The 19,728-nt window shown below is 40.4% G+C and overlaps 1 protein-coding gene across 5 annotated transcripts in view; it reads left to right on the top strand.

The window, feature by feature from the left end:
- CTNND2 (catenin delta 2) overlaps positions 1-19,728 on the top strand; it is a 368,350-nt gene that overhangs the window by 194,209 nt on the left and 154,413 nt on the right. For all 5 annotated transcript variants that reach the window (XM_075271079.1, XM_075271077.1, XM_075271078.1 and 2 more), the window contains exon 8: positions 2,057-2,251. In XM_075271079.1, coding sequence (XP_075127180.1) covers positions 2,057-2,251 — 195 coding nt within the window. The remainder of the gene's footprint in view (positions 1-2,056; positions 2,252-19,728) is intronic.

The raw sequence follows: 19,728 nt of genomic DNA, 5'->3' as shown, positions 1-19,728 counted from the left end.
TTTTGTGTTTCAAGAGTCTTGGAGGGATCTATTCAGTGTGGGTTAGTGTCACACAAATACCGGTGGTTTTGTTTGTTAACTTCACCATTCACAGAAAAAATTTGCCTCATCACTGAATATAATGTTCTGTGTAAACTGAGGGTTTTTTCCAATTTTTGTTTTGCCCATTCTGCAAAATCAGTGCGCCGATCTGGGTCATCGCAGTTGAAATGCTGCAGAAGCTGGAGTGTGTAAGGGTGCCATTGTGAGTAGCTAATATCCGCCGAGGGGATGTTCGACTGAGGACACTCTCCAGTGACATGCGGCGAGTACTACGCTGTGGGCTCTTGCTGAATGAAGCTAGGACAGCCACTGATGTCTCTTCATTAGGGACAGTTTTCAAGCGTTCACATTTTGGCAAATCCAACACTGAACCAGTTTCATGAAATTTGGCAAGCAGTTTGCTATCTGTTGCATGGGAGATGGGTGGTCTCGTAGGGTGTCTTGCATTGAAATCAGCTGCAATGACCCGGATACTGCGTTTACCAGACATCAACACAATTTCTATCTGCTCCTCATGTGTTAACCTCTGCAACATGTCAATGGCTGTAAACAAAGAGAAAATTGTTAACAACTCATAAAGAATAAAGTTATGTTAAAACTAAGCACACCATTGTTTTTCTTCTTAAATTATCAATAAGTTTGATGTGTCACATGACCCTCTTGTATTGAAAAAACTAAAGTTGGAACCAAAATGGCTGAGTTCAAAATGGCTGCCATGGTCATCACCCATCTTGAAAAGTTTTCCCACTCCCATATGCTAATGTGTTACAAACATTACCAACTGTTACCAAGTGTTACCAACTATTCCCATTTTATTTAGGTGTATCCATATAAATGGCCCACCCTGTATATTTTACACTTGCGCATCCTTAGACATTAGTAACAGTATAAATATTACTAGCTATATGTAAGGTGAATGGGAAAAGACTTACATGCTATGAACGTTGTGAAAGTACATGGATTTGTTTCTCACAATTGTCTGAAATCACCCAACCACACAGTTGGTTATATGGATATGGTTTAGGAAGTAACATACATTACCAGATAAGTAATCCAATTCATGGAAGGTACTGTAAATGGGTAATTCCTAATACTATAGAGTATTTGGTATCACGTGGAAAATGATGATAACGATAAAAGTGTCTTATATTAAATTCTCGTCCTAAATATAGGACGTCTTATTTTCAGAGGGGCGGGGGAGTGTCTTATGGAGCGGGGAACAACCTGCTCCATAAGACATGCAGGAGGTTAGGCGAGGGGAGGGGGAGGTAGGCTACCCCATCTTCATAGCAGCGCTGGTGCTGCTGTTGATCGCGGTGGCGGAAGTGGTGGGCGGGGCTTAGCGAGGCTGCCAGCAGTTGCCAGGGAGCCTCACTTTGTGGGAATTGCAGCCAGCTGAATGCTGTGCACTGTGTTCCATGTGCACAGGAAAGCTGGCTGCTGCCTCTGCTGTGATACTGGCTGCTGTGGGATGAGCTGGGAGAGCCAACTCCCCACAGCATATTGACAGCGGGCATCTCCCAGCTCATCCTACAGCAGGGACAGTGGATACAACCTACGGTATCACAGCAGAGGCAGCAGCCGGCTTTCCTGTGCACACAGAACATCGCGCACAGTGTTCAGCAGGCTGCAATGGTTTTTCAGGGATGCCTTATTTTCAGGGGGTGTCTTATATTGGGCAATTAAACAGAAACCTCCCCCATGCCTTATTTTCGGGGGATGACTGATTTTCGGGGATACACGGTATCTACCTTTCTTACTGGATGTTGTGCTAGTAAGCAATGATTCGCCTGTGGTGTTTATGAAAGTATCTTTCTAGGTCCCAGATATGTGCTAGTTCTCTCTTGGAATCATTTTGGATAATTGTGAGCATAAAATTAACTGTTGCATTTTTTACTGTGTTTTTATACAGATATTATAACTGCAAATATTAATTTATTTCAGTTAGCCCTTTAAATGTTCTATGTTACCAAGCACATCATTGAACTAACCTACATTTAATTTTTTTTGCCAGCTGGATCTCGAGCATCGTTCACTAGTCAACACAGTCATATAGCTCCAGAACTGAGGCCGTTACAATCACCAGAGCATCATATTGAGCCCATATATGAAGACAGAGTTTATCAGAAGCCACCAATGAGAAGCCTAAGCCAAAGTCAGGGAGATCCAATACTACCAGCACATACCACCTCATACCGCACCAACACAGGTAATAACAATGAACTACTACCAACTGTTTTCCTGTTATTTTCGGATCATTTGTTTTTATTCAATAATTTGAGTATGTATGAGGAATATTGGTTGAGTAAACTTATTTAATAGAATATTGGTACTAAGGTGCTATTCTACATTTGCATTTTTACTTTAATTAATGCATGCATGCTTTTTATTTAAACCACACAGATGTTTTATAGTTTTAATCAGTCATTTTGAATGTTGTAGAAAAACAACAGACGGATTCATGCATGTAAAAACAGCATTTATTTTGCACAATATTGGACAAGTTAGGGCTAGTTCACACGTGAACTGCCCGCGCGGGTTTTGACACAGAGAGAGACGCGGCGAGCCGCGTCTCTCTCTTGTCAAAACCCGCCCGCCGCGACCATCGCTGTCGCGGCTTAACCCTCTGCTGTCGGCTCAAATGAATGAGCCGACATAGGAGGGAGCTGCCGGGGGCGGAAGCCGCGCGGCTGAACCTGCGCGGCTTCCGCCTGAAGAAAGGACATGTCCTTTCTTTTCTCCGCTAGCTGCAGCTCGCGGGTAGCGGAGAACAGAAGCCCGGCAGTCTCCATAGACCACCATTATAAGGGGAGGTTTTGGACGCGAAATCCGCTGTCAAAAACCTCCCCTTATACTCACGTGTGAACTAGCCCTAAGGCTAGATTCACATCTGCGCTTGCATCCCATTCGGGAAAATTCTGTTCCTCATTCTGCTTGAAAAATGCTATGAGAAAAGTCCTGCAAGCACTGCAGTCCTGCAGGACTTCTCTCTCTGTATTTTTTGGGTGGAAACCTGGTAGATAGTTAAAAAAGGTCATTATCTTGTTATTACATATTATATTATTGCTTTAAAAGCCTTGAATTTTTTATTTTATATATTAAGATATAATTTTATTGAATTTTACCAATAATATGGAATATGGTCAGATCTGTTTCAGATGTTTCATTAGTAACCTCCATTGGAGATTCTGTCAGAAATTGCAGACAAAATGATGGGAATGATAACAGATACCTTAAAAACCCATAATAGTTGGGAACTGTTTGAGTCCATCATATTACAGATCCTTCCCCTTAACAAAACAGAAAAAAAAAAAATCCGACCAGACATATGAACATATCCTTACACAAGAAGTGTGCACAAGAATGCAAAACAGCATTTAGGAAGTTTCTTAACCCTATCATCATTGTTGCAGCAATTCAAAATCTGTTATGCAATTTGTTCTGAGCATGAAATTATCCCATATGTGGATGTAAATTGATGTATGGCCGAATTGCAGTGTGCCAAAAGGATGGAGCGCTATTACAATTTGAAGGGCAAACTAGACCCCTCAAGAAATGAATCAAGGGGAATATTGAGCACTTTGACCTTACTGGTGTTTCACAGTGTTGTAATTTACAGTAGTAACCATTGGTGAAAATTCTAATAAAATTTTGCACCAAATGTTTTATCTTCACAAAAGGGATTGAAAGAGAAATTGTACACTACATTTTGTTACACAATTTGTCCTGATCTTGACATTACCCAATATGTGCTGGTACACATATGTACATGTGACGAGAAGGGTGCCAATTTGTTTTTGGAGGACAGCTTTTGCTGGAATAGTTTTTAGAACCATGTCTCATTTTCAGAACCCCTAAGGTGCCAAGATGTGACTACTTTGTAAATTAGACCCATCAAGGAATATAGTGAATACCTTGACCTTTCATGTGTTTTGCAGAATTTGTCATTGAAAATTGAAAGCAACTGTAAGGGAATTGCTGGAACAGTAATTCCATAGTAGCTGCTGGTGAACCCTGAGGGAAGGGGCACAATAGATATTGAGCCTTCAGCTGTCCCTTCCTGCTTGCCGGTCCTATCCTAAGCAATAGGTGACAACTGGTCTACGGGCCCTTCCTATATATGTGACAACACAGAATGCAGACAAGACAAAACAACAACAAAGGGAGGTCAGCTAGCCAATGGTCCAGTAACAGTCGAGCAACATAGTACAGACTCAAAATCCAAGAGAGTAGTCAAAGGGTAAGAAAAGTTCCTGTCGTTCTTTTATATAATGATAGCACATAAGCACTATATCTATATGATGTGCACAGCCAGCTTTATGTATCACACTCTTGATATCCTCATGGCACTATATGGCTTCAGGACTTGGTCAGATAGATCAACCCCTCCCATGTACTTATTGTATGCTAGGACAGGCCTCTTTTCCTTATACTTGACCAACAGCATGTTCTTATTGCAGACAACTCAATTCTCATCCCTTCTGAGGGTATGTGTAATCTGTATCCTAGAGAGGCATCTTTGATTTGTGCACACTGTCCAAGAAGCTGCAGTTCCTCTGGAACTGAGGCACCTAAGCAGTGGGATGTGATAACCCTGGTCTAGCAAATCCCAGTTCTGGTGTCCCTTCCTTGATAAACCCTAAACTTGTGGTTTTACCCTGTGCATGTCGTACCGTGCCCTCTTGCTAGGAAGGTATTTGAATAATTTAAGCCACTTGTTTTGACTCATCTCTAGTTGTGGTCTTGGATTTATAATGCTGCAATGTTAGCACTAAAGTGGTCAATGGCTGGCTTTATTTTGAATAAGCATAGTTAGGGGCATTTCAGGACGGGCACTGTGTGTTATCATTATTTATCATGTAAAAATTTCAGAATAATTTCAAAGCGTGACCTGATCATGGCCATTCAATAGATTAAAGTGTTATATAAAATATCTGTACTAATACTGTCTTATATTTGGTTTTTAACTACTGTATATACTCGAGTATAAGCCGAGTTTTTCAGCACAGTTTTTGTGCTGAAAAAGCCCCCTCGGCTTATACTTGAGTCAAGCAAAAAAAAAAAAAAACATTTTTTTTTTTGGGGGTGGGAGGGTGTCTATGACCAGCTGCAATAGTAATGTATAGAATCTCCCATGAAATAGTGGGAAAAAAAACCCTTTAAAAAAAATATAATAGAACAATAAAATAAATAAACGTTCTAAATCTCCTCCTTTCCCTAGAATACATATAAAAGTAGAAAATCACTGTGAAACACATACACATTAGGTATCCCTGTGTCGGAAAGTGTCCGGTCTACTGAATATAGGGGATCTGCAGTGCTCCTGTTCTGTCGGGAAGGGGTTAATAGGAGCACCGCAGATACCTTATATTCAGCCAGGCTGAATTCAAAGTGTGGGGGGGGGGGGACTCAGTCCTCAAGCTCAGGGAAGGGGCAGACAGACAACCAAAACACCCCCTCCCCTTTCCCAGCGCTCAGCATCTACTGCACCCAAAAACTCTGCCAATTTTAATTTTTGAAATTTTCCAGTAGCTGCTGCATTTCCTCCCCTAGGTTTATACTCCCAGTTTTTTGTGGTAAAATTAGGGGCCTCGGCTTATATTCGGGTCGGCTTATACTCGAGTATATATACGGTATGCCCATATACAACAGATTTTCATCTCTGCTGCATTTACAGGAGTCCACTTCTGAGGCCTAAGATATGAAGAGGTGGCATTTTGTTCTATAATATGTTAGGCATATATATTTGTTTGGGCAACCATAAAATCCACTAAATCAGAGAAAAAAGACTGAATAACTCAGTTTTTGTGAAGTCTTCAGTTTCAAATTGGATTCCTGCATACAAAGTCAGGAAGCTGAAGCTCATTTTCAGGGGGTGGGGTCTACATTGAATCAGTAATTTAAGGAGTTGCTGGTACTGTAAAATGCAGGAAAAACTTGGAGCTTAGCCTATGAATGAAATTCCACATTAAGCAGACTTCAGGTTTCAGTCACATGCTTATTAACACCCCGTACCTCTCAAACACTCTACAGTCCTCACTGTCCCCTATCTCTTGATTATAATGAAACGCTAAAAAGTGCAATGGATGAGGCAGCTTCCCCCCTCCACTCGTGTATTTTGACACAGGATGAAACAACCCTGGCACACATCATAGTTACATAGTTGATGAGGTTGGATAAAGACATTAGTCGATCAACTCCAACCTACACAGATGCATTTTCTTCAGTGTTGCTCTAGGTGTGCTGAATGTCTGTGGAAAAAATCACATACACCTGCAGACTTCCTCCACTTCAAGTTTATGCCCAAAAGCTATAGCTCGGCACTTATCCTTGCCAAACAAGGCTATTTCACCGATGCCATCTCTTCTCTCTTCAGTAACCCTAAGGCTGAGGCTCCACGTTGCGGAAACGCAGGTTTTTTTGTTGCAAATTTATTTGCGTTTTTTTGAGGCAAAGTCAAGAATGGCTACAAAAGGAATGGGAAATATATAGGAATCTCTTATACTTCTTCCTTCTGCTCAATCCACTCCTGGCTTTGCCTGAAAATAAACTGCAGCAAAATCTGCAACAAAAAATGCTGTGTTTCTGCAACGTGGGGCTTTATCTAAAGATTTTTTGACCTTTTCCCCTCACTCCTTGACCATCAACTCCTCCTCAATATGCCCTGCTCCATTGGACTTGCAGACACTGCACTATTTTGGTTCTCCTCATACATCTCAGACTGTACTTTCAGGGTATCATTTGTGGGCTCTGTCTCGTTACTTCTTCTCCTTACTTGTGGGGTTTCTCAGGGCTCAGTTCTAGGTCTCCTGCTCATCTTTCTTTTCATAGCCCTTTTATACAAACCGATCATTACTAATCGGTCTTCCCCTTACTAAACTCTCCCCTCTACAGTCTATTTTCAATACAGCAGCCAGGCGTATCTATCAGTTTAAATTCTACAGCAATGCTTCTGGTCTGTGTCAGTCACTGCATTGGCTGCATATTCAATACAGAGTACAACATAAACTTATCACCAATGGCAATTTTGCAAGTTTTCCTGCCTACAAAAATGGAGAGGTCTGTAATTTGTATCTTAGGTGCACTTAAGCTGTGAGAAAAAATCCAGAAAATCACATTGTATGATTTTTAAATAATTTGCAATTTATTGTTTGAAATAATCACCAACCAGCAAGAATTCTGGCTCTCACGGACCTGTTAGTTTTTCCTACTCTATACTCATAACCTGTATTAATTGCACCTGTTTGAACTTGTTACCTGTATAAAAGACACCTGTTTACGCACTCAATTACACTCCAACCTCTCCACCATGGCCAAGACCAAAGAGCTGTCTAAGGATACCAGGGACACAATTGTAGACCTGTACAAGGCTGGAATTTGTGACAGGACAAAAGGCAAGCAGCTTGGTGAGAAGGCAACAACTGTTGGTGCAATTATTAACAGAAGAAATACAAAATGACTGTTAATGTTCCTCAGTCTGGGGCTCCATGCAGGATCTCACCTCGTAGGGTAAGGAGGAACTGGCCAATGACAATGTGACTTTCTGGATTTTATTTTTGATTCTGTCTCACAATTGAAGAGCACCTATGATAAAAATGACTGACCACTCCATTCTTCCACTGTGGGTGGAACCTACTAAATACGAAATGCTTTGTAATGGGGTTACTGATATCTCATCACTTCCTGAACTTGGAATGTGGTTTAACAAGGTATATAAGTTCATGTATTTGGAAAAAAAAAGTCGTCTTTCTCTGTGGAGACCCCTTAGATACATTGAATGTGGGTTAGTTTTGTGGAGGGATGTTGGGATGGTCTATTATATTTGGCTATGTTACTTAATATATTATGTATATTTGCGCTATGGTTTTATATGGAAATTTGTAAAATAAACGTGCTGATAAAAAAAAATATCTGTACAATTAATAAATTGTGAATCAATTCATATGAGCTGGGTTTGACTCAAATATTTATTTATTTTTGTTTTACAAAAAAAATAAAAATATGGAAAAATGGCCACTGCATTATACTGTATGGTCATAATAGATGGAGGACCAGGGTGGGTGACAAAAAAAACAACAAAAAAAACCCATTCATATCTTCTAGAGATGAGTGAACGGCATTCGATCAAATTGAAATTCGATCGAATATTAGGCCATTCGAGAGGTTCGATTCCAATCAAACACCAGGTGGCAAACTCACTAAAAATTTGATTCCCCTCCCACCTTCTCCGGTGCGTTTTTTGCACCAATAACAGCGCAGGGGAGGTGGGACAGGAATTACGGTAATGGAGACAGTGAAAAAAATTGAAAAAACCCATTGGCTGCAGAAAACATGTGACCTCCAATTTAGACAAATGGTGGATTTACCATTCGTTTAATTTGGAGCAGTGAACTATATGAATATGAGACAGGGACAGATCTACAGGCAGGGTTAGCTAGGGATAACCTTTATTTAGGGGGGAATGTCACTCACCTAGCTCTTTGGGGCTCTATCTGGTCGGGATCCCTGTCAGCTTGCGATATGCGCAAGCTGACTTTTTCCCATAGGGATGCATTGACCAGCATTGATTGGCCAAATGCCCGTACAGTGGCCAATCAACGCTGGTCAATACATTCCTATGGCTCGGAACTACTAAAGCAATAGCTGAGCTGAGCGTGTTAGTATTACTAAGGAATAGCCAGCTGAGTGTGCAGTGTGGAAGATTATCCTATTCACTACACAGCATGTATCCCACGCTGTGTAGTAGTGTCCGATACTACAAACTCAGCTTAGCTATACCGATAAACTGAGCGTGTAGTGTCCAATGTTGGTGAGCTGAGTTTGTAGGAGATGTAGATGTAGGAGAGCTGGCAGATATGCAGCAGATTAACACACTCAGCTCTGCTAACATCGGCCAGCTCTGCTACATCTCTGGTGTAGAAGCTCTGCACTAAACCCTCCATCTACTCCTCCTGTCACACACTTCTCGTGTGTAGCAGAGCTCAGCGCACACTCAGCTCTACTACATCACTTCAACAGATTGTAGAGATGTAGCAAAGCTGAGTGTGTGCTGAGCTATGTTACACCAGAGATGTGTGTGACAGGAGGAATAGTCAAGCTGAGCGCACGGCTGGCTTGTTTCATTTCGCCATAGGTATGCATTGACCAGCGTTGATTGGCCAGTCTTACAGCATTCGGCCAATCAATGCTGGTTCTGCCGGAGGAGGCAGAGTCTAAAATCGGACCAGAATGGAAACTGCTGTGGACGGCTCTTAGACTCCACCTCCTCAGGCTGAACCAGCGTTGATTGTCCGAATGTCGTAGACTGGCCAATCAACACTGGTCAATGCATTCCTATGGGGAAAAGTCCGCTCCGGCATATCGCAAGCTGACAGGGGATCCCGACATAATAAAGGTACTTGATGCCCCAGACATGCTTCTCCTGCTGTCCCAGTTGCTTTCCAGGGTGTTGGCATCATTTCCTGGGGTGTCTCAGTGGACTTGGTGACTTTCCTGAGTCGAATGGTGGGATCCCCTGTAGTGAAGCATTCTCTCCCATAGACTATAATGGGGTTCGATATTCGTTCGAATAGTCGAATATTGAGATGCTATTCGTAACAAATATCGAATCTCGAACATTTTACTGTTCGCTCATCTCTAATATCTTCCTTTACCCCTTTTGGACCTTTTCACAGTGGGGTCACCACTGAGGCCTGTGATTGGTCATATAGGCACTTCGAGCATCAAGACACTTGGTGCATGATGTCACCGAGGAATATAAATATAGGAGTATAAATGTTTTTTGTTTTGTTTTGTTTTGTTTTTTACCACCCCTGGATCTCCACCTGTGGTCTGCCAAGACACAGACTAGACTAATGTCACTTTGACATAACTTTGACTGTGTTTACCTTAGAGAGCTAGAAATTAGATACATATATAGTTTCTTGTAGTCCTGAAACATAGTATACACTATGTTTTAAGCCATTTTAAAGGTGTGGTTTGTAATGAACTTTTTCTAACCCTTAACTAATCTTGGATCTGTACCAGTCGATCCCAAAATTAAATGATGCCATGCTTTTTTTTTTTTTTTTTTTTGCTTTTTTTAACAGTGATTTTTATTTTTTTATTTTTTTTAAAAGAGAACAAATAACCATGTACTAGAATCAACCACTAGAACAACAAAAAACAGTCAAAACAAGCAATACTGCTTGCAATACTGTTAAACCATGGCTACGGTAGGGCAAAAGGTAAAAAATAATTGACAGAAACTATGGAGAGAGACAGGGAGACACAGGACTAGAGACAGGAGACTAGGAGGAAAGGGAGGGGGGATGGGAGGGATCAGAGACCACGTATAGAACAGTAGGCGTCCCATTGTGCTCAGATGGTCCGACATTTCTCCACTGTATTATTCAGAGTGGCAGTAAGAAACTCCAGGCACTTAACATCTTTGATACAAGCAAGCAGAAAGGGGGGCGAGGGGGGTTGGGTTCCATTGACGAGCTATAAGGGACTTAGCCGCAGTACAAATATTTAAAAACAGCAAGGAAGGGTGTCTACCCAGGGGCCTGGGAGGTAAGTTAAGGAGATAAACCAGGGGAACATGTGAGGGGAAGATTGCATCCATCATGGACTTCACCTCCAGCCAAAAAAGACAGATCAGAGGGCAGTCCCAAAAAATATGAAAAAGAATACCTGGACCCAAAAGGCATCTCCAGCAATTAGAGGGAATATTGGGGTTTAACGTGTGAAGGAGGGCGGGGGTGTGGTTGCAATGTAGAAGAATTTTATACTGGGTCTCACGATAATGAAGGTGGATGACTTAATAGCACGAGAGCAGATGTTCTGCCACTGAGCCTGAGAAATTTGCCTACCAAAATCAGACGACCAATGAGTCATATTTGTGAGTCAGAGGGGTCCGTCCATCCGGAGAGGATAATAATCGATAGATGTCTGAAATCAGACCCTTAGTAGAGGTGCCAGCATGGCACAACCTCTCAAAGGTACTGACGGAAACCCTTAGAGATCCAAACATAGTAAACAAAAATTGTGCAATCTGCTGATAGTGGAACCACTCCGATCTAGGCATGCGCAGGTTATTAATAAAGTAGTAAAAGGGCCTGAGCTTCAAGGAGAAAGGATCGACCAGATCCACCACATGGAAAAAAACACGACTACCCCAAGGGTGCACCATACGAGCGCCCAGCCCCTCCGGGAGTAGAGTATTGAAGATGAAGGAAACCCAGGAGGAGTGAAGGGACGCAAGCAGAAATAACCTACTACATGTAGTCCAAATAGATCTGGTAAACTGGATAGGACCCAGAAGGGGGATGGCCGGAACGGGGAGAGCGGGACCACAGGAAGATGTTGGGGTGGGTCGGGGCTAGCCACAATTTTTCAATTTTGACCCATCTGGTGAAAGCCCTTGATGTAGCCCAAAAAGGGATGCAACGCAGGTGGGTGGCCCAGTAATAATAAAGTAGATGTGGAACCGCAAGTCCCCACTCAGCCTTACCCGCCAGCATAACAGATCGAGGAATACAGTGGCGTTTCTTGTTCCAAATGAACTGGAAAATAGCCTTCTGAAGGGACCGAAGTTCAGAGCGGGGAACAGCAACAGGAAGAGTTTCAAAGAAGTACAAAAGTTTGGGAATTATGGTCATCTTAACGGCCATAATATGACCTATGAGGGAGATGTGGAGAGGACCCCACTTATCCATAAGCAAGCGCAATTCATTAAATAGGCGTGGAAAGTTAGCAGAGTATAAAGTAGAATAGGAGGAGGAAAGCTGAATTCCCAGATACTTAAGTGAGCGGTCACGTCACTGGAAATTGAAGTTCATAACTTTTAGTATAGTCCGTTAAAAATCGATCAGATTCAGATCATCCATAATAAAAACAGTGTATGAATATATAAAGTGTATGTCTAGGTCAGTGGTTCTTAACCTTGTTTGAGGTACCGAACCCACCAGTTTCATGTGCACATTCACCAAACCCTTCTTTAGTGATAAATCAAATATGATTTTTTCCAAATTCAAGACATATATGTTGGTATATGTTTTTTTTACTGGTAATCAAAATGAACCGTGCATATGGCCTAGGGTTCGATCGAACCCTAGTTAAGAACCACTGGTCTAGGTATCATAAATTGAGGCTCAGTCCAAAGGATATGTTGTGAGCAGTGGGGTAATTCTTGGTTACACTTAGGTAATCCCCCAAATCATTAGGACTTCGCCTATATCTCACACAGGGTGCACATCACCTAAAGCCAATCCATGGTGATAAAATGTGCTGATATTTCTCTCTCTTGTCAAAACCCGCCTGCCGCGACCATCGCGGTCGCGGCTTTCCCCTCTGCTGTCGGCTCAAATGAATTAGCCGACATAGGAGGGTGCTGCCGGGGGCGGAAGCTGCGCGGCTGAACCCGCGCGGCTTCCGCCTGAAGATAGGGCAGGTCGCTTCTTTTCTCCGCTAGCGGCAGCCCGCCGCTAGCGGAAAAAAAAAGCCCGGCGGTCTACATAGACCACCATTGTAAAGGGGCGGTCAAAATCCGCCCCTTTGCCCACGTGTGAACTAGCCCTTAGACAGTGCAAGCACACTATAAATGCCCCCAAAATAAGCTCAATATAGAGAGTGATATCCCCTATGGGACTAACATATAGTCCACATAATAAATAATCAGCTCTTGCTGAAGTCCTAATGATTTGGGGAAATACCTAAGTGTAACCAAGAAGTGGGCTAATTACCCCAGTACTCACAACATATCCTTTGGACTGAGCCTCAATTTATGATATATAGACATACTCTTTATATATTCATCCAACTATACACTGTTTTTATCTTTGTTGACCTGAACTGATTTTTAACAGACTATATTAAAAGTTATGTTTTATTTATGTTGCTTTCTTTTGATTTATGTGATTTTCTGAGAGTTTCATACACCCATCTTTTCTTTTCTACCATTATGAAGTACAATTTGTCCCAAAAACATTAAACCCTCATATGGCTCTGTGAATAGAAAAATAAAAAAAGTTATGTGGTTTGGAAGACAGAGAGTCAAAAACTGAAAAATGCCTGTTGTGGGAAAAGGTTAAAATGAAACCAGGATCATAATGATAGCCCTTACAAATTAGCAGGGAAAATAGTGTCGGAAATTGAGTTCTGTAAGTTTTGTAAACCTGTAGATCTCAATTCTTGTCAGTATTTCAAATTGCTAATTACACAGGATGTGTAACGGATAAAATCATGATCCTGTATGATTTTAAAAATAAGGTTATCATCTTTAAAATCAATCCAGGATCATGTTGATAAGCCTTATAGATCCTGAGCTATTGGGCTATTTTCTCCATATATCTGAGTGCTATCATCATGATAGCCCTTACAGATCCCGAAATATTGGCAAGAGTAGCAAGGACAAATATACATCCATGGCTACTGAAGTGGCAATATAGTAATAATCCTTATAGATCTAGAAATATTGGACAACGTGGAGAAGGAAAGTGTGCAGAGGGGGATGAGCTGCAGGCTGCACAGACAATGGAAATACATCCTCCTCTCCACATGAACTGTATGTGACTCTTGAGCGGAGAGTGACATGTACTTCAGTGTATCTTATCACATCTCCTATCAATCAGCAAACCTTTCTCTCTTTCATATAGAAGGATAAAACTCCCTGGCACATTTCTGCAATTTTGACGTTTCTATAACACCTATATCTGTAGACATGTATTAACATTGACATCTTACAAGTCTCAGGAAAATACATCATGTTTGCAGAAAAGTTTTGCTTAATCATGTATTTTAGCTGCAAATTAGAATTTAGTTAAATGTCTGCTTGTAACCTCTGCTGCCAAGATGTAGATAGTTGTATATTGTTAAAAAACTTGAGTAATGTTTTTAGAAATGGTATGTTGTACATTCTAAAAAAATAATATATATATATATATATATATATATATATATATATATATATATATATATATATCTATATACATATTTATATTTAGTACATTTATCCTTTAGTTCTCCTCCAAGACTGGTGCAATATAACAGTGGTAGTAGGTTTACCACGAGTCATTTCCTAATGCGTGTAGGCATTGATAATATGCATGAATAAGTCATGAGACAGGTTTTTGCAGAACAAGGTAACTCGCAGTGTTTACTTGAAATGGTACACGTTAAGTTCACTGGAGGTTAGGACTACAGTAAAATATATAGAAGTCTATGTGAGCTATTCACACAGCCATTTTTTTCACAAAAAAAGTAGAGAATATCCCAGTTTTATCCAATTTTACAGCCCCACAGACTCCATAGGAGTCAGTGAGCACGTGAAAACAATGGATAGTACTCAGAGAGAATCCAAATCATGCCTGTTAAAATGGGTAAGTTTTCTTAGAGATGCTCTAGAAAGAAAAATTTGTAAAGCACATGGGGAGTTGTTGACAGAACAAGGGAAAGGGAAGACTGCATTGCCTTTCTTCACCGGTGCTGCCATATTTGCCCCCTAACAATTCCACAGTCCTAGTATTTGATATGCGTGAGTTCTCGGACAGGCACAATGATGTTTTCCATGACAGAAATAAGAAACATGCTGGAACTGTGAACAGATTGAAGAGGAACTAGTAATTCGGATAAGATCGGTAAGTTCCGTATACCTAACCTTTATCCTTTATTTCTTAATTGAAATTTCTTCACTTAATGTAATAATATCATTTTTTATGTCTACAGTGAAAGATCTTAAGACACCATGACAAAGCTGCCGCAATAAGTTTAAAAAAACAAAATCAACATCGAAAGAAGGAATATGTATGTGCTTGAATTTCTTTGGCCGATTAAGGACCTTCATCCCTATCCTAAGTAGATTTGCGTTTTTGGGGGGCTTTTTTGTGGTTAGGCCATCATGATGAGGCCAAATATTGCTTTCATTTTTAATACTGGACTAAAAACATAACTAAAGTTTCAAACAAATTTTGAATTTATGGCAGCTCACAATAAAGAATTAAGAATAAGAATAAAGAAATTTAGGATTTCACAGAGAATTGCTAAACTTTGTTAATAAAGTATATTAAAAAGTTTATGAATGACAGAAAATCAAAAGTTGTTTGAGAGTTTAGTTCCGCTTTAAATACTGTATGGTTAACCCCTTGCCCCTTGCCTGTATTATTAAAGTGGATATCCTTAGGGAATGTCAAGACAGTCTATAAAATTGTAGAAATAAAATGCATAACTGGCCCTGCATAAAGACTCCTTATGTAGCCAGTATTTATAAATATCAAAACTTATGGGTTTCAGACAATGGGGAATCTAATCATAATTACTTGCAGAATACCGTTACCATAATATAATTTTGACTGTACAGTAAACACTGTAAAAGCAAAGTCCATAAGAATTGCACAAATGCACATTTTTTTGTATATATCACCAACCATTCAGAATTTTTTTGACGTTTTTAAATACATCTTATAGAACATTAAATAGTATCGCTATGAAATACAATCTATCCCACTCAAAATAAGCCCTGATACATCTCTGTAATTCAAAAAAATATAAATGTATGACATTCATAAGGCAGGAAGTAAAAATTGAAAATCAAAAAACAATAAATGGATGTGGCAAAAATGGATTAATGGTAATTTTTTTCCCCATTGAGAAAAAAAAGGACTGGAAATTATTTTCTGGATGATCCATTGCAGGATGAAGGAGAAGATTCAGACCTTTTAATGAATGAGGGGTCAGAGAAGGAAACTGACACCTGGATGAGTAGAAGGTTCCTACAATGATAGGAGAGTCAAATTCTTGGACTTCCTAACAAAATCCTTCTGAGTCCAGCTCGAAAAGAGACACTCATGTCCGAGTTCACAAAAACCATGATTAAGGTCATGGTCATAGGACACCTAAATTGAGCCATGGAGGAGATTGAAAAGGGAATCTTTTTGAGATCTCTTATCTCCTGCCTCTGTAAGATTCAGAGTTATCTTCACCTCAGGATGTAGAGCGTCATTAATACCAAACTAGGATCAGCATCAGCATGCCAACCTTAATAAAGATTGGAGCTTTTTGCTCCTCCTTGTCTCACGAGTGGCAACTCATACCACTGACTGGAGCTTCTTTAAAATACACCCATACTGTCTTTTCAGCTGCTCATTATGGGCTTTCTAGATTTGCCCTGGCCTACAACCAAGGCCTATAAATACCTCTATCTCTGCCCAGCTCACTGGCCCTTTCTTCAGTTATATGGAAAGGTTCAGCACAACTGCAAGCCACCATAAATTACTTGCTGAACAGTTGAGTTTAACTTTTTTTTTTATAATGTTTTTACTATTTTTATCTGATCTGAACATTGTTGTTTGCAATATGTTGATATAACAAGAAAATAATATGATATAATATAATTTGATCTTATTCCTGTCGGTTGTTTTTTACAGTTTTTTTTTTTTTTTTTTAATATAGTTACGTATGTCTTGATATGTGTTTCCTTTGTTTCAGGCAGCAAAATATCCGACATTTGATGAATTATATTTTGAGGCCCAAAACAAAGGAAATGTAAATGGGTTCTTACACTAACACTAACTTAAACAAAACTTGATAGAAGAAAACAAAACTTACCTAACTAAACTATGAAAAGCAATTTACGGTAGAACTAGTGAAAGTGTTCCAGTGTGTCAAGCCATAAACGACCAGAGCAGCTCATTAAGCCGCCAAGGAACTGAAGCCTGAAAGTTCTTAATGTAGTCTTCATAAAGTTAAAAAACTAAAAGACCCAATGATACTGGTCTTCTAAGCAGTGTCTGTTCTATAGAGACAAGCTCAGATAGAAAGGTTTCATTCACATTTACTGTGGTATCATGGATGGAGTTAAAGTTGTGGAGTATCATGTAGGCTTGAATTAACAAGTCCATGTTCTCAGGGTCTCTGCTGTTTTATATGTTTATGGCACTCGCTCTGCTCCTGATTAGGCACCATAATTAAAAGGGGGTTAAAAAGAACCTGATTGATAGTACTCTCTCTATGAAGGATGACAAAGTGGTATTTGACAAAGCAGTGATAACTTGACATGTTAGTATTCTGCAGAGTTGGGCATATGACAGTATGTTTCATTTACCTCAATGTTACAAGGAGCCATTCTTCTGCAGAAATCAAAGATCTCATCATGGCGTTTTGGTATGTGAGAGCAGATTGTCCGGGTGCTAGCGCTGGTACTGGTAGACAGTGTGGAAGTGACCTTTACTAGGCTGCTGAGATACATTGGGAGGAATACCTCTGTCACCTCTTTCTTGGTTCTTCTTCCAACATCTTCTCTTGATGGCAGAATACCTGAAAAATCAGTCAAAGCATCATTACTTGGTGAATGAAAGCCAGAAACCAATGGATACAAACTGAGGAATCTGGCCAAAGTTTTCTCCGCTATAGTAGCCAAATAAATGGCATCTGGGTGGTCTTTGTAAGTTTCCTGTGGGTGTTATCAGAGGGTAAGGCTTCAAACCCTTTACATTTCAGATTCTCCTCATCAGGGCGGGTTCACACCCACGCCCAGTCTCTGCTTTCAGGTTTCCATCTTCTGCCCAAGAAACTGGACAAGTGAAGGAAACCGGCAGTCAGTTTTCAAATTCATTCATTTGAATGGGTTTGCAAAATGTCCACCCGTGAGCGTCTTCTGCCTCTCCATGGCGATACAGTTTTTTTTCAACCGGACATGCAGGACTTTGTGTCTGGTAAAAAAAAAAAAAACTGGTTTCGCCGTGGAGACCAGAAGACGCTCACAGGTGAACACTGACTGCCTGTTTTCCGTCTCCTGTCAGCAGAAGATGGAAACCCACAAAGCAGAGACTGGGCGCAGATGTGAACCCGCCCTCACTCTTAAAGGGGTATTCCCACGTCGCATACTCACCAGTCTTCGTTGCTGTAAAATCTTCTGTCTTCCTGCTTTGTTGCGTCATTGGTGGGCGGGGTTACATATGCAAAGCCAGCGGCGAGATGCCGCTGGCCCTGCGTGCACGCTCATAGATGGTGAGACCAGTCTAGCCTTCACAATGCGAATACAGACCCCCCGCCCCCCCACCCCCCGGAATAGCAGCATCGCTCCTGCCACTGCTGGCTTCATGCAGGGCAGGAGCATAGCGATGTTGCAGGCACCTGTGCTGGCGTCTACACTCCCCGGCTTCCGCCTCTCTATTACAGCGGATGTCGGGTCTGTATTGGCGGCCCCTTCCCCCAAAGGGTAAACTACCCCCCCTCTAGTCTCGCTCCCGTGCACTTAGCCGCTCCTCCCTCCCCCCTCAGAGCAGCAGATACATCACTTGACTTATGACCAGATAAAAAAAATTAATAAAGTAAGATAGTGGACAAACAAAGCAGTTTTGCTGAAGCAATGTATTTAGGAAAAGTCTTACATTCACATTAACAAGCAGTATAGATAGGATCCTTGTGATGGGACAACCCCTTTAAATTTCCTCTTACTACCTGCTCTTCTACTTTCTCCTCCTAGCTGACAGTCTCTCTTGCCCTACCCTGAAATCCATAAGTCAGGGTCACACTATCAACTCCATATTCATTCTCCAGTGATTCCCTTAATTAAAAGGAACTTATATACATATGTTGATCAAAGGCATATACATACATGTAAACGTTTTGTTCACAGTGGCACTCTTCACTACTTTAACTACACTTAGGTATTAGAGATTGGATAATTCCATAATATTACTTTATGATTGGCATACAAATAAATAAATATAAAGCATATCAGTTACATTGCATCAGAATGTCATCACTATTGAGTTATTATTACATCTGTTATTTAAAGGGGATCTCAAATGGCCTGTCTTCTAGGAGAAAACTGAAGAACATAAGTATTATGGATCTTAAATACTGATGAAATACTAATGTAATACTGAAGCAAATAAATACATCATATCCCATAAGAGGGATATAACTGAATTTAGATACATCGCTTGTAATTTGTCACAGTCAGTTTGCTTTTGTCTGGTTTTACCTAACAGTTCTAAACTTGACATACAGATGTAGCAGAGGTAACCCAAACTTCTGCAATTGGTTAAATGGCTACGGTGTGATGACTTTTTATTGATTTTTGTTGTCTTCTATGATAAGATATCAGGCTGCAGAAATTTATCCAGTTGCAGAAGTTTTTAACTCTACTACATCTGTATTTCCCCGTGATTTGGTAGTCAATGGGTTTATGAACTGGGTGTTCAAGAAAACAGATTCCTGCCTTTTATGCTGTACGTCTGGCTTTGTAATAAAGCTCTTCATAGACTTCCATGAAAAAAGCACATCCACAGTCAAAAAGGGGGTCAATATAATTGATACATTATATTGATATATAGATTGGTAAAATTATGGGAAAATAATATACTGTGCTCTCATTAGTATCACTGTTTCATTCAGAAGAGAACCATGAAAACTATAACAGATTTGTTTTTAAATTGTTTCCAATGAATTGGATCCTATAGAGCTATATGCTACATTGTGCATAGTAATAATGTTTCATGTAGTAAAAAATGCAAATATCAGCACCAAATTGTTTATATATTCTGCAACAACTGTACAACATGTAAATATTGCACCTAATGTTAAAATATTGCAAGAAAGATAAGCCCTAGTCTGAACTGGTAAGCAATAGAAACTTGGTTTGGTATACGGTAGAAATTTTATTATGCATTTCATAAAATTGGCATAGGCATTTGCTGGATA

This window comes from Leptodactylus fuscus, chromosome 4 (assembly GCF_031893055.1).
Source record: "Leptodactylus fuscus isolate aLepFus1 chromosome 4, aLepFus1.hap2, whole genome shotgun sequence".
In the NCBI taxonomy this organism is placed as follows: Eukaryota; Metazoa; Chordata; class Amphibia; order Anura; family Leptodactylidae; genus Leptodactylus; species Leptodactylus fuscus.
Note: the sequence above shows the minus strand (reverse complement) of the source record. Positions and strands in the feature narration are given on the sequence as shown.